Source organism: Marmota flaviventris, chromosome 10, assembly GCF_047511675.1.
Source record: "Marmota flaviventris isolate mMarFla1 chromosome 10, mMarFla1.hap1, whole genome shotgun sequence".
NCBI lineage: Eukaryota > Metazoa > Chordata > Mammalia > Rodentia > Sciuridae > Marmota > Marmota flaviventris.
The window spans coordinates 3,800,577-3,815,715 of NC_092507.1; the positions used below are offsets into that span (position 1 = coordinate 3,800,577).

Here is a 15,139-nt window from a genome sequence, read left to right on the forward strand (position 1 = left end):
ATGTATAACCATAGCCACAGTTAAAAAAAAATAGTCAAAATACAGTCCTATCAAGGTAGACGTCACTCCTCCATGCTCTTTCCTCAGGAGGGGTACAGAAAACCAGCACAGAACCCGGGCGACCCTCTAGGCAAGGAAGAGCCTCCTCCGTCCAGTGTGGGGTAAGGGGCTCAGAATGCTCCCTTTGACTAATACAGCGGGAGGATAGATTCTGAAAAAATGTCACTCCTCAGGGTTACAATCAGGGCACAGTGAGCGGAAAATACTCTTGAGTAAAAAAGTTGATTCACTGAAAACCCTAATTTTCACTGGCCAGCTGGTCGGGGAACGGGGCGAGCCAGGGTCTGCCCTCGGGGTTCTCACAGCCAGAGGCAGGCTGTCCTGCTGCCCACTCTGCCCCTGGGGTCTGGCTCCCACCCCAAGCTCTCCCCAGAAACTGCTCAGGGAGAGGCCATCCAGCACCCCAATGCCATGCAGCCCCACCCCGCCCGTCTCCTCCCCTCCCCTCTGCTGCTCTCAGGCCACACGCCTGTGACTGAATCCAGGGGCACTCCACCAAGGCACTGCATCCCCAGCCCTGTTTTGTTCTGTTTATAATTTGAGACTCGGTCTTGCTACGCTGCTGAGGCTGGCCTCAAACCTGCGATCCTGCCTCAGCCTCTGGAGTGGCTAGAATTACAGGCCTGTGCCACCAGGGCCCGCCACTGTCTCCTCTCCTGTGGCGAGATTCAGGGCCCACCTGGGTAACTCAGAATGTTCTCCTCTTGACTGTAACTTAACCCCACTGGCCAAGGCCCTTTCCCCACGTGAGGTCCTGTGCTCGGGACCCAGGGGTCTGGGTGTGCTCTCATCTTCTGGGGACACCATCCGGGCCTTGCCAGCTTCCCTCTCCCAGGAACATCCTGCCCGCCAGGCCGCCTTTTAGGCCTCAGGGCCCGTCTGATCTGCCGGCTGGTCTCCCTCCCAGGAGCAGAGCCGGAGCCCAGGGTCACTGCTGGCAGTGTGTGCCCCAGGGCCTTGCAAGTGACAGGGACCTGACACTCTCAAGTGACCACAGACGGCCAGGCCCGTCTTGGATATCACCGCTATGGAGCGACTCATTGTCCATCACGCCTAATTTTCCAAAGATACCACCCCTCCCCCAGTCCCACCTGGGTTCTGGACGGGCTGGACAATGTCCCCATTCCTCCACTTGGTCTCCATGCGCTCCAGCTTCTGGGCTTCATACCGCTTCCGGCCTTCCTCCTCCTGCTCCTGCCGGGAATACTGGGGAAACAAGGCGAGGGTCAGGCCTTGGGTGGGGACGATGGCCTTCCTCGCGCCTCAGGGACAGGGGTGGGAGGATTATCTGGCTTTTTGTAACTGGATCTACCGTATTTCCCGATAACATATTTGATAAGGAACAAATACAGAGTAGGTAAAAATCTCCTGCAGTCCCAATCCCAGAGAGGAGCAGGGCTGCATGTGTGGCTCAGGTCCTTCCTGGAATCTCCTGTGAATATGTAAGAAGTGTCATGCTTCACATGGAGGCTAAACGTCGCTCCACCGTGACGTGGTTCTGTAACTGGTCTACTGTCTGGCCACCCAGCCTGCTCCCCATCCTTCACCACTGAGATAACACCACGCTGAGCACCCTCATCGCTCCTCATCTGTCGGCACCTGCTGCATTCCTGGAACTGAAACAGCCAAGTCTCAGGGCCTGTGTGTCCTGACCCTGGGCAGCTCTCCCCTGACAGGCCGCACCTCTGCAGGGCACCCAGGGCTGACACAGACACAAAGCTCTTAATGGACCATGGGGGTTCTGACCCAAGAAGTTAAAAATTTAAGTGTGGCCACGCCTGAAGTCCCAGCAATTCAGGAGACTGAGGCAGGAGGACCACTAGCCAGGCCACCCTGGGCAACATAGCGAGACCCTGTCTCAAACTAAAAAAACAAAAGGGGTGTGGACGTAGCTCAGTGGTAGAACGCCCTAGGGTCCAGTCCCCAGTACTGCAAGAGAAAAACGTGTGAACGTGAATATAAAGTCTGTCACGCAGACCAAGGCTGCTCTGTGCTGGGCACCAGGACACTGGGTTTCTCTGTCCTGTGTTCACTTGCTGCATCCAGAGCCACCGCGCTCCCACCAGTGGAGGGGACATGCCACAGTCTCTCTATGCTCTCCCCAGGACCCTCAGAAGGGCCTGGGTCTTGTGTGCTGGCTGCAGGCAATCTCAGCCCTTCATGCACCTCGCCCAGTGCCTTCTGCCTCTGGGCTGTGAGCCAGGCCCTTCCCTTGGGCCTTGGGCCAGCCTCCCCACTGACTACCACCCCGCCGACCACCTCCCTGCCTTCTCCTCCTCCTTTACTCACGCAGCCAGCATTTCCAGCTGAGCCTTGGGTGCCTCTGTCCCTACTGAAGCCCCTCTGACCTCTAAGCAAGTTCATCTCAGTTGCACTGAGACCTTTCTGAAGCCAGATGTGAGCAGCTCCATGTTCCTGCTAATGGCCCAGATCCAACACTGAGAGGGTCCCAACGTCACCCAGGCTTGGTTACCATCCCCTTCTCCACGGAGGGAGTGCAGGGGTTTATTTGAAGGAAATGAGCCGTGGGGAACCCAACCTGTTCCGTGAGAACGCTTCCTGAAGTCTGTCATCCCAGGTAACGACTGCAGGAGCAGAGTCTGGGCCACGTCTACCCAGTAAAATCGCAGGCTGAACACCTGTCCTCAGAAATGCCTTTCAAAGAGGTGGGGGGCGTGCAGCTCAGTGACAGAGCACCCGCCTAGTGTGCACAAGGCCCTGGGTGCAATCCCCAGGCCCATCAAAAAAGAAAGGAAAAAAAAAAAACAGCCTTTTTTTTGGTTTGTTTTTAAAGAGCCAACTGACAATGTAAGCAACCCTCACCGTGTCCAGCACACACCAGCGCTCTGTGGGCACGTGGGGAAACTGACAGGGCCAGACCTGGGCCTGATCCACAGGCCAGAGGCCCATGCTCTTCACACCCACTGCCTTTAAATCTGGGAACCACTGGAACACTTTTTTTTAATACGTATATTATTTTAGTTGCCGTGGGACATAATAACTTTATTTTATTTACTTTTCTGTGGTGCTGAGGATCAAACCCAGCATCTTACATGCGTTTTTTAGGAGAGTGCTCTACCGCTGAGCCCCAGCCCCAGTGCCCCCACTGGAACATTTTAATGAAGGGCTGCCTGTGCTCACCCCGGGGGGCTCATCAGGCCAAGCCGGCAGGAAGCAGCAGGCAGCCCGGCCAGAACTCTCAGACCAGGCTCCTAACACAAGCCAGTCTGACCTTTGGGAAAATCACGTCCAGCCCCCAGGGCCACTGCGGCCTCTCAGGTCTGTGGTTCCTTAGTCATCAGAGCGCCGCTGAGTGTTCCAATCACTGGGAAGGTACCACCACTGCCAGGCAAGGGCAGGAGGTACAGCATGGAGACACAGTTGTACCCTAAATGGCACTGCCCTCAGCCAGCAGCCAGGCCCATGTGTGCTCAAGACATCCACATGTGCACGTGGGTGTGAGCATGTCACACGGACGTCTGTTTAGATACAGAGATGGAGGCTTCTCACATGACCCGAGGTTACCTGTGAGGGGTGGTGGCAGGGTCCTGGCAGGGCACCCCGAGGCCAAGCTCCCAGCACACACGTTCCTAGAACCAGAGAACACGCAGCCCTGTGCTCCGGATCAGCGGCAGCCCCCACTGTGGGCTGGGCCACAGGTCAACAGCTCTGGGGCCTCATTACAGCTGCAGCAGCCCCACCTGCAGGCCCTCCGCACCCCTCCGCCAGGGCCAGGGTGGCATTTGTGCCTCATCAGCCACACCGAAGGAGCTACGGGGCTCCTCAGGGCGTGGGGGGCACCCTGACTGGGCAAGGGACGCGGGCCAAGTGTGTGCTGAGGCCCTGGCCCTGTGTGGAGGGGACGGGAGCCACGGAGTCTGGGAGCCACAGGCCCCTGGCCAGCAGCATGTGGCCCTAATGAGCAAAAAGGCAGCAACCCGGCCTCGCTCAGGCCAGGAGTCCCCTGCAGGTGTGCTGAGGCCTACGTGTGGCCTGTCGGCATCTTAAAGTTAAACCAGGTGAGTAACTGCCCGTGAGTATGTGTGTATGTACCTGGGGGACTGACCTGAGTGAGGAACTGACCTGCCAGCGAGCACTCGGGGGGAGAGAGAAGGGGCTCCGGCTACTTCCCGGGGAGCTGCCTGTGGGCCCACGCCAGCCAGCCTCCCTGCCACGTGCGACCCAGCCTAGAGCAGGGGGAGGAGAGCCACCCAGGGAGGGTGGGGGAGGGCAGCACACTGGGCTGAACAGTGTCCCTCACATCTGACCTACAGCCTCAAAACGCGGACACTTTGGGAAAAGGGTTTCAGTGGATGTAATTAAGAAGTCACACGCAGAGGGACAGGACCTAAATTCCACAACTGGTGTCCTTCTAGGAAAGCCATGTGAAGACACATTGGGGGGAGCAGGTGGAGGCAGGAGCCCTGCAGCCGCCAGAGGATGGAGGCGGCAGGACATGGAGGGAGGCCGCCCTGGCTGCACCTGGACTTGGGGCTCTAGGCCTTTGGAACTGAGAGGGAATAATAAATTTCTTTTTTCTCATCTATACTTAGGGGTTTTGTTGTTTGCGCAGCCCTGGGGGATTGAACCCAGGCCCGGGCACGTGCCCAGCAAGCACCATTAGTACTGAGCAGCATCCCAGTCCACCTCCTTGAAGTCATTCGGCCTCTGGCACTTGGTCACAGTAGCCCCAGGACACACACACAGGGAGGCTGCAAGGGGCTGCCTGCCTCCACAGCTCACAGGGACCCGTGGTCACTCTGCTCACATGGTATTTGGCGGGGGATGGAGGGTCACTACAGCCAGAACCTGGAGGTGCTGTCCTCTGTTCTCACCATGTAAGTGCCAACTGACCCAGGCAAGGCCTACCTGCCCTTCCCAGGAAACATGAATGGGGTCTTCTGTTGTTAAGCTGGTTTATTGTTGTTATTTATTATTTTTAAATTTTTGGTACCAGGGATTGGACCAAAGGGTACTTAACCACTGAGCCACATGCCAGACCTTTCTATTTTTTGAGACAGGGTCTCACTAAGTTGATTAGGACCTAGTTAAATTGTTGAAGCTGTCCTTGAACTTGGGATCCTCCTGCCTCAGCCTCCCAAGCTGGCCACCGCGCCCAGCAGGCGTTTTTGAGAAATGTTGCCTACCATGAAGCTGGACCCAGCAGCTGGCTACCCTCACCTGAAAAATGCCACACCCAGGCCTTGACCAGCTTCACAGGGGCCCAGTCAGATAGAGCAGGGGCAGCAAGAGGTGTCAGGAAGCCAGGCTCAGGGTGTCCCCATGGCCTTCCATCCACAGTGGCCACAGGGAGCTATCCCTCTCAGCTCTGGGGACCCAGGGCCAGACTGAAAGCTGGGCAGGGCTCTCCCCTGGGGAAGACCCCACCTGTGGGACCCACAGAGCAAAGGGCACTGAGAAAGGAACAGGGGGTAGTGTCAAGAGCAGTTGGCTTCTCTGAGGGGTCTGTGGGCAAAGGAGCAGGCACGACTCCAGACAGTCTGGTTCTCAGCTGGCCGCTCTGTGTTGGTCTGCAGCACTGGGGAGGCCCAGGGCCTGGTGTGTGCTGGGCAAGTGCTCCACCACTGAGCTACACCCCCAGCCCTCTTCACTGTATCCTGAGATAGCGTCTTGCTAAGCTGTTGAGGCTGACCTCCAATTTGCCATCCCCCTGCCTCAGCCTCCTGGGTCACTGGGATTACAGATATATACCACCATGCCCCCCCCCCACTCAGTTTACCATTTCTTTTTAAATATTTTTTTTTTTTAATTTTTGATGGACCTTTACCTTATTTATTGATATGTGGTGCTGAGAATCAAACCCAGTGCCTCACACATGCTAGGCAAGAGCTCTGCCACTGAGCCACGGCCCCAGCCCTCAATTTATCATTTCTAAAAGTGGATTCCATATAAATCTCCACTGCAGAACAAAGTATGGGGCTGGGGCTATAGCTCAGTTGGTAGAGTGCTTGCCTTGCATGCACAAGACCCTGGGTTCAATCCCTAGCACCACAAAAAAAAAAAAATAATAATAATAAATAAAAAAGAAAGAAAGAAGTTTGTGGCCGAGCAGACACTGCTGAGCCTGAGGGTCTCGGCCTCTTCCTGAGGGCAGCAAACGGGCCTAAGACCTTCATAGGTTAAGCCTCAGAGTTATTAGTCACAGGTGACCACAGTTCTAGCAGATTCAGAGTCCAGGAGGTGGTGAGGGGGGACAGCGAGGGAGTGGGTGAAAATCCCTTCCCAAGTGTCTGTCTCCGACGGTTCTCCATGGTGAGGTGCACCCCGCCAGCCTCCTGGGTGGCCCGGGAATGCACACGATGGCCGTGCTGCTCCGGAGCTTCCCTGCTCAGCGGAACCACAGGGTAGGCCGACACCGCAGTGGCAGAGGGGAGAGAGCAGGGCTCCCAAGAGGGATTTGAGTCGTGGTGCCCTCTGCATGAGGAACCAAGCGGAAAACCAGCTCTGCGGGTCCTGAAACGCAGCCCGCAGGTCCTGGCTCTTGGCGGGACACACAGCTCCTCCGGTCCCTGTTGTCGGCCTCCTCCCTGGTAGCAAGTGTGGCACAAAGGTCCTACGGGTTCTGGGCAACTGGCACTCACGTTCCAAGCATGAGGGGAAACACACCAACACCCACGCCCTGGCCTCCTCCCACGCCACTGCCTCAGAGTAAGAGCCTGGCATCCCTCAGGCCCAGGGCCCGGGTGCTGCTCCCCCACGCCTCTCAGCTGAAGGGGCCTCCCACCATCACACAAGGGCCTCGCCTCTGCACGCCTCCTGAGACAAGTGAGGGGCCACCTACCACGACAGGAGGCACCTCCAGGACCTTGTCCACATTCTTCAGCGACAGGGGCACGTACCACAGCGTAGCCTTATTGGTCAGCTTTTTGGTACCTTAAGAGAAGAAAATTACGTGAGTGACGCCCTGAGAAGTGGGATGCATGGGCAGGGGCTGCCACCAGCCCTGGACACCACAGAGCCACAGTGCCATCTCCTCTGGCCCCAGCCCACAAGGTCTTTCTCTGCCTCCTGGCCTGGGTCATGCCATCATGCAGCATGGACCAGAGACCCACAAGCCATGCACAGCGGCTGCACAGGGCACAGCACTGTTGCTAGAAGCCCAGAGCCTCAGCCCCTCCCCATGCTGCCCACCACGGGAGTCTCCCTCTCCAGAGGCTGCTTTCTAACACAGAGTCACACTGGTGTTTTGACAGAGGGACCGTCTGATTACAAACTTGTCAGAAGCCTCCAGGGGCCTCCCAGGCAGAGGAAGGACCTGCCGGGTGCAGGTGGACCCCTCCCTTCACCAGCAGGGTGGCGGAGGAGCCAGGCTGGGCTGACTCACTTGCTGGCTCTCATCCCCACCAGGACACACTGCTGACATGAGGTGTCAAAGTCCCCTGAGGAGCTCAAAGTCTCAATGCCTGAATAAGCTGCATCTTCTGAACACTGTCCACCTGTCTCGACATGCTGAGACTCCTGCCAGCAGAGGAACCCAGAAAGTCAGGCGGCCTACGCAGACACGAGGCAAGGCTTGGAAGACAGGCTGCACCCAGGCCAAGCGCCCCAGGGAGGGGCAGGCAGCTCACCTTGATGCTGCCCCCAGGACTCCCTCAACCTTCTCCTGCACACAGACCCTGGCACTTGCTGCTGGCCAACCCAAAGCCCCAATCCAGAGCTCCCCAGTGCCTCATCATGGCTGTGGGCTGTGCACTCCCTTGGGGCACTGAGGCCAGCCATGGGCCCCCAGGGCAGGCAGCCTGGCTGAGCTGAGCACCATGGCTCCTGGCCTGCTGGTGCCAAGAGTTCGGAGACCACTGGTCCACATCCCTCATTTATACAAGAAACCCCAAGCTGTTAAGCAGTTTAGCCAGGGTCACATGGCAACTTGGTGACTGAGTGCAAACCCAGGCTTCCCAGGTCCCAGTTAATCACGGGATTTGTAAGGATGCCTTTAAAAAAGAGGCCCCTGGGGTGGGAACTGTGGCTCAGTGGTGGGGCACTTCACACTCAGTGTGAGGCCCTGGGTTGGATCCTTAGCACCACATAAAAATAAATACCTAAATAAACAAAGATATTGTGTCCGTCTACAACTAAAATATATATATAACTTTAAAAAAACACCCAAGGTAGCTAGCTCCTGGCCGGAGTGCAACTCAGAGGGAAAGCCTGCCTGGCGTGCCTGCAGCCCTGGGTCCAACCCCCAGCGCCACAAAACAAGGAGTAAAAAGGAGGTGCTGCAACACGGGGAGGCAAGATCCGGTGTGGCGCAGGACTCCAGAGCGAGGGTGGGCAGCAGGGCCGGGGAGAAGCGCAGCCTGCCCCTGCCCTCTGACGGGCCTCCCCAGCAGGAACCCGGGCTTCCAACACTCCAGCGAGGCCCAAGCCAAGCCCCAGGGGTCTCAACGAAAGAGGCCAGCCCGGCTCCAAACTCCGCCATCGCCATCGCCATCGCCATCCCCAGCGCACCCTGCACACCCCCACCACGGGGACAACCGCTTCCCAGGCTGGGAACCACAGCCAATGCTGTGGGAAAATATTTCCACCACGCTTTGACTGAGAGTGAATCTGACAACCTGCTTTTGGGAATAAAGATTTCCTGTTGGACGCGCCAGAGCCAGCCTGCTGAGCTGGTTGCCATGGAAACCTGAGTGGCCTGATAAACCTAAATGAACACCACAGAAAATACATTAATTGTACGTTTGCCACCATATAACAGAGCCACGGCCAGATCCAGAGCGTTGAAAACATGTCTTCCTGAGCCTTAAGAGCCCCCGCCACTCTCTGGAGCAACCTGCAGCCATCAAGTCCCTGTTGGCTTAATACCTGGACAGGTGCTGGAGTGAGCGGGGTCTCAAGGCCGAGGTCTGGGGGCTGTGCCTGGCCTGCGAGGGGCTGGAGCACGGGGTCCTGCCTCCTGGGTGAGGAGAGGGCCATAGAAGGTCAGGCCAGCAGCGCGTCAGCCTTTCCAGGTGCCAACGTGCGTCCCCGTCCCCTGGCCCCCACGTCCACATCCCTCAGGGTCACTGGCCCATTCAGCCAGGAAGTACCACCATGTGCCACGTGTGTACAGAGTTCTCACGGGCTTACCTTCCAGTGGACACGTGGGCAAAAAAAGACATCTAAGGACAGAGAGAAAGGCCTGGAGGAACTAGAGAGACCCCCTTGGGGTCCACAGGTGGAGAGACCTGGAGATGAAGGGAGGGGCCCCGTGGTCACAGAACAGGAGTGGGCGTCCAGTACTGCCGCAGGGCCCTGGAGCAGGATGGCCAAGATGTGGAGAGAAGCCAAGCCCCTCTGGGCTCCAAGGCCACACTGCCCCAGTCCTGTGCCCCAGGGAAGGGGTGAGCCTGGGAGGGAGAACCCAAGGTCATGGCCCCATCCAGAAAGCTGCCAAGTGTGGCTGGCTTCCTCCAAGCCCCTTTTTTTGTCTGAAGAAAACTCTCCAGCAGTGCCCATGCCTCAGAGCAGGAGAAGCCCAGGGGCAGGATGCTGGGGACACCAGGGAAGGGACCCTGCGGAGAAGTATTCCTACAGGGCGGGGGGGCAGAGGGCTGGGCTGAACCCACCAATGTGGGCTCTTGGCCAGAGCCTCCTGCCCCTCTGTCCACTCTCACCCTGAAACACAAGGGATCCTTAAGGACATGTCCCTTGGGTGCTCTGTGTCCTGAGCCAGCAGAGCTGCTGGGAGTTGTGACCCAGGGCAGAGCTGCAGCCTCAGCACCACTGACCTGGAGCAGGACCATTCTCGGCTGGGGACAGTCCTAACCTGCCTCTCCCCATCCCAAATAGGTACCGTCCTGTTCACTGGGCCCAGGGCTGTGCTTCTGAGGCTTCTGAGACAGCCCTGCCCTGCCCTGCCCTGCCCTGCCCTCCATTTCTGAAGCCGGAGAGGGCCACAACCACCCACGAGGAGTAGGAGGACCGGGAGGCAAAGGTGAGGGTGGTCGTCTCCCCCTCTGCAGGACAGGCCCAGGAGAGGAAGGGCCGGCCGCCCACCGGGCAGAGGGGCCCCACCCTGCACCTGGCCTGGCCCTGTGCCACAGCCTGAAACTAGCACCCAAGGGTCCCTCCGAGGCCAGCATGCTGGGCTCTAACTGGGGAGTGGGGCAGAACGAGGACGGTCCTCCTCCCCAGGGCTGGCTCTGCTGAGCCCTTCCCCGTGCCGTCACTGGGTTGACGCAACCTGTTCCAATCACTAGCCCTGCTGAGGTCATTGCTCCTGGACCTCTTTTTTTTTGGTTCGGGGGACTGAACTCAGGGGCACTCGATCGCTAAGCCACATCCCAGCCCTATTTTTGTATTTATCTAGAGACAGGGTCTCACTGAGTTGCTTAGGACCTCACTGTTGCGTAGGCTGGCTTTGAACTCGCGATCCTCCTGCCTCAGCTTCCCGAGCCACTGGGCTTACAGGCGGATGGCACTCCTGGACCTTAAAGGAAGGAGACTGGAGCCCGAGACAACCCTGCACCAGCAATCTGCAGGGCCTCCGCTGCCAAGTAACAGGGGTAGGGCCTCCCACCCTCAGGGGCCTCGAGGTGGCCACAGAACACGCAGGGCTAGCACGCAGGCTAGCGGGGATGAAAAGGCGCCCTCTCCACCACTAACTGGTTATAAGAAGCGTGAGCGTGTGAGGAGCCTTGCTCTCCTGAGGGCAAGAGGAAGAGGAAAGGGGTTTCCATGGTTACCAAGGCCACAGAGAAGGCTCTGCCGAACCTGAGGCAGAGAAAGGTTCAACCCACAAGCTCCTCACTAGGCCAGATTTCCACCCAGGCTGGCCTGACCCTCCCAGGGGCAGGCAGCGTCCTCCATCCAGAAGGGCAAGTAGGACACGGGCAGATAATGGCCCCCAGACCACTCCCGTGCCCAGTCCAGACAAGCTGGCCACGGGAAGGCAGGGGACCAGGGTTACGTCCTGCTCTGGCTGCGTGGTCTGGGCCCCCATCTGTATGACAGGACATGGGACTTGGGGGTCATTAGGGAAAGCAGCCGGCCTCCTGAGCCATCGTGGCCACTGCTGAGGCGTCTACATTCCCACCCAAGGTGGCACGGCGAGGAGCGCTGCGAGTTACCTGTGAGGATGTTCTCAGACATCACGTTGACCTGGACCTCCACTGAGTGCTTGGAGGTGTAGGTGATCTCCGCGCTGACGTGCGCCACCTCCCCAATGCACATGGGAGACAGAAAGTCAGTGCGCTCCACACGGGCCAGGGCAGCCACACAGCGCTCCTGCAGAGACAGAGACAGCCCGTCAGCCAGCCCGCCCTGGGGATGCACCCCACAGCCCACATGACTGTAAAGCAGCTCAAGGTGCTAGAGGCACAGGACCCCGGGAGAGCCACCCAGAGCAGCCGCTGGCCACATCTCGGGTCAGGCGATCGCCAGTGACATCTAAACTTTCTATCCTAAAGGCACATCACTTGGTAACACAAAGCAGACATGCTCCTGGGAGACCTGGGATCTTCCTAAGAAGAGGGCCTCGCTGGCTGTGCCGGCTCCCGTTCCACGCCTTCCGTCTAAGCCTCTGGGGGAAACTAGATGTCTGCTTTCACACTCAACAGGGGATGGACAATCTGTCCCTGTCGTGGCAGCTCTTTGCAGTGACTACTTTTATCTCATTTAGATTTTATTTTTTCAAAGAGGCAGCCCATTCTCATAATTCAAATTCAGAAGGAATGAAAGGGTACGCGTTGCCACCTGTCCCCAGCCACCTAGGAGTCCTGAGGAGCCTACATTGACAGATGCACCTCTACACCACAAGATGGGTCTCTGAGCCCATGCGCCTCTTTCTTCAACTGCCTTGAGTGGGGTCCCATGGGTATACGTCACGGTCTATTCAGGCAGTTTTATTCCAAGGACACTGACCTCATTCATGAGAGCTTTGGGGGACACAAACCTTCAGCCCATAGCAGAACCCAACAGGCTCCCTAACCCTGTCCATGGTACCCCGCTGCAAAACTATCTGTAATGGCCAAACAGTGGGATCTCTGCTGCCAGAGTTCAGGGACGGCCTGAGTCACTCCCCAGGCTAAACGATGCCATGGCGGGCTCCTTTCACCTAAAGATTTTCTGTGCTGCCATTATCTTCTGGGTCCAGCGGACCAAGATTTGGATAGACATTCCCAGAGTCTTTTTCAAAAGGCCAGCAGTGATCCCCCAGCCTCCGGTGCCACACACTTCCTCACTGGAACTAAAGGCCGACTCCTGTTCACCGATGCTGGCGGAACGAGAGTCTGTGTGGGAGCTGGCATCGTGGGCCTCATTTTCCCGGGGTTCCTCAGCACTGCAGGACTTTCTGCTGGAAACTGCCGTCTTCCTCAGGATGCTACTGGCAGGAGGGGTAGGGACAACGGCGATCGTCACTGCACCCTTTTCCAAGGCTGACACCTCAGGCAAGCTGCCCATGGTCACAGGTGAGCAGGTGCAGGCAGTCCAAGCCCTGCTGTGTGGGCCACAACCTAGTCACCAGCTGCCTGCCCCCACCCGTGGCACGATGCGCGGCTGAGAACCACGGTTCCAGGGCCCACCACAAGTCAGAACGTGCCTCCCTGGAAGCAGTCAGGGAACCCTGAATATAACCCTCTCCCAGGCAACTCTGTGTTGCTGAACCATAAACCTGGCGGGACAGCTGTCAGCAGGCAACTGGGGCTGTGCAGAAAACAGGGGCACCTGGATGAAGTCCTAAAACCAAGCTGGCCGGGGAGAGCGGCTTCCCCACTGACTGCAGGGCGCCTGCCCCACCCACAGCCCCGCATGCTTCAGCGGCGGCGGCAGGAATCAGACTTGGCCTGGAACATCTGCGTGGATATGGCACCACCCTCTGGCAGGAAGCTGGAAGGACAAGGGCTGCACGGAGCCGCACAGGTCGGCACCACCTCTGGGTCTGGGAGCACCACTAACAGCCCAAGCTCTGCTGGCAGACCAGAAAGCTGGACGAAGCAAGCAGCCGTTACCGGGAGTGCTCAAGTTAAGTCATGGTACAGACTTGCTCACACGCGCAAGACATGCACATCTTGGGGACCGGGGCCTGGCACCTCCCGCTCTGCACTTGTGGTCGACCGGCAGACACTGCAGCCTTCTGCACTCCAGAACACGGGTGGGCTGCAGACTCCATCAGCGATGGGTACAGAGCCAGCCACTGCCCTCTGCAGGCCTGCAGGGGCGAGTCGGAGCATCTGGGCTCCAGGGCAGGGTGGTCATCAAGTCAATACCACGTAAGTCCTGTCGGGTAGAGGCTCAGGAGACCCCACGGGGATGTAGTGGGGAGAAGACATCAGACAAGGAGATGCTGAGACCCAAATGACCAGGGGTCGGCAGGGAGATGGGGGGACTCCAGGGAGCAGGGCCAGGGCTCCCGAGCGGGGCCGAGGAGGAGCAAAGGCTGCCGCTCTGCTCAGGCTGGTCCTCCAGGCAGTGCTGCAAGATGGAGTGACTAGTGGCAGGAGGAAAATCCAGAGTTCCTCTGCGCTGTTCCTAGGGTTGGACCCCCATGAGCCTTCCACACAGCTACCACCAGGCCGGTGTGGGGACACCTGGTGCCTGCCCTTCCTTCCCTGTTGGGAGGCCACCTATGAACCTTGAGTCTTGCTCTCTGGACTTAAAACACTGAAGAAGGGCAGGGAGCTGCTCCACAGCCGCAGGAGCCTTGCTGCGGCCTCGCTCCTGGCGAAACCCTGGGGGAAGGCAGCTGTGCTATTCAGCACTTGGGCTGCTGTGACTGCATCTGATGGGTGCAAGTGGCAGAAGTCGTACCCAGGGCAGCTCTGATATGACTGAGTGGCTGTCTCCCAGGACCTAGCAGGGTGCGGGACCCAGTCCAGACTGCCACCGACCGGTAGACCCAGAAATCAACATGTGGCCTGGGAACATTCACACTCAGCACGGAGCCTGCAGGCGAGGGCAGTGGCACCTCGGGGAGGATCATGAGCAGTCTCATCAGCATCTGCCCCATCAATGCCCTCCAATGTACCCCAGAAGCCAATTAGTGTCATTCTGTCACTGGGGAGCTATGGACAGGATTCCCGATCTGCCCCAGGGCTGCAGCAAGACAGTAGCTTCAGAGACTGAGCTGGGTTCAAGGGCCAGCTCTGCTGCCTAGTAGCTCGGGGATGTCGGGCAGTCTCAGCCTCTTCACAGGCACAGTTAATAAACGGTACCACCGGGCTGCTGCACAGGTTCTGAGTGGGGAAACGCAGTGCTTATGAAAGGCCCCGGAGGGACAGCGGCCACCCTGGCTGCACGGTACCAGGTCCGCACCCAGGGCTAGCTCCTGCACCACCACCATTTGTCTTACCTGCCCCCGCCCCTGTGGCTGAGGGCAGCTCAGAAGGGCGGTTCTGTGCCCTCTGGAAAGGCATAGGACTTCTCTAGGCCTCAGTGTCCTCACCAGGAAAACAGGATTAAGAACAAAGCCTCTCAGCTGACTGGCAGGAACAGTCACGTAGGGTGAGGAAGGTCAGGCACAGGTGGGCAGAGGCACATCACGAGGGCTCCTTAGACACACTCTCTGCAGACACCTTCCAGAAGCCCACAGCATCCAGCGCCGGCCTCAGCCCTCTGGGCCAAGCACCCTGTGGGAACTAGGACACACACCACTGCCCTCGCAGGGGGCCAGGTCCTGGGGAGGCAAGGCTGCGTGCTGGGTTGCACAGAGACCGCAGACAGCAGAGGGAAGGGACTGGGAGTACCTGGGGAAGAGGGCCTCAGGCAGGGAGAAGAGCCAGAGCAAAGGCCGTGAGGCAGGGAGAGCAGCAAGAGATGAGGTCCCAGAGCTGGGGCCAGACAGGGACTTGGGCTTGACTCCGAGAGAAGGGAGCTGCCCTGCAGCGGTGTCCACTGATTCCACATGTAAAGGACTCTGGCGACTGTTGGAGCACAGATGAGGTGGGAGGTGGGCAGGGACTGCTGGGGTGACCTATCGGGAGGCTCACACCAGGTGGACCAGGCAAGGGAGGCTCAGAGAGGAGGTGACTTGGAGCTGGCCAGTGCTCAGATCAGGTTGCACCCGGAAGATAAGCCAGAAAGATGTGCTGCCTCGGAGTGTCACGAGTGTGAGAAGAAAAGAGGTGTCAAGGGAGAC

The 15,139-nt window shown here is 58.4% G+C and overlaps 1 protein-coding gene across 4 annotated transcripts in view; it reads right to left on the reverse strand.

The window, feature by feature from the left end:
• Acot7 (acyl-CoA thioesterase 7) overlaps window positions 1-15,139 on the reverse strand; it is an 84,264-nt gene that overhangs the window by 38,089 nt on the left and 31,036 nt on the right. For all 4 annotated transcript variants that reach the window (XM_027947739.2, XM_027947742.2, XM_027947741.2 and 1 more), the window contains exons 3-5: window positions 11,133-11,289; window positions 6,863-6,954; window positions 1,152-1,266 (exon numbers count right to left, since the gene is read on the reverse strand). In XM_027947739.2, the coding sequence (XP_027803540.2) occupies window positions 1,152-1,266; window positions 6,863-6,954; window positions 11,133-11,289 (364 nt within the window). The remainder of the gene's footprint in view (window positions 1-1,151; window positions 1,267-6,862; window positions 6,955-11,132; window positions 11,290-15,139) is intronic.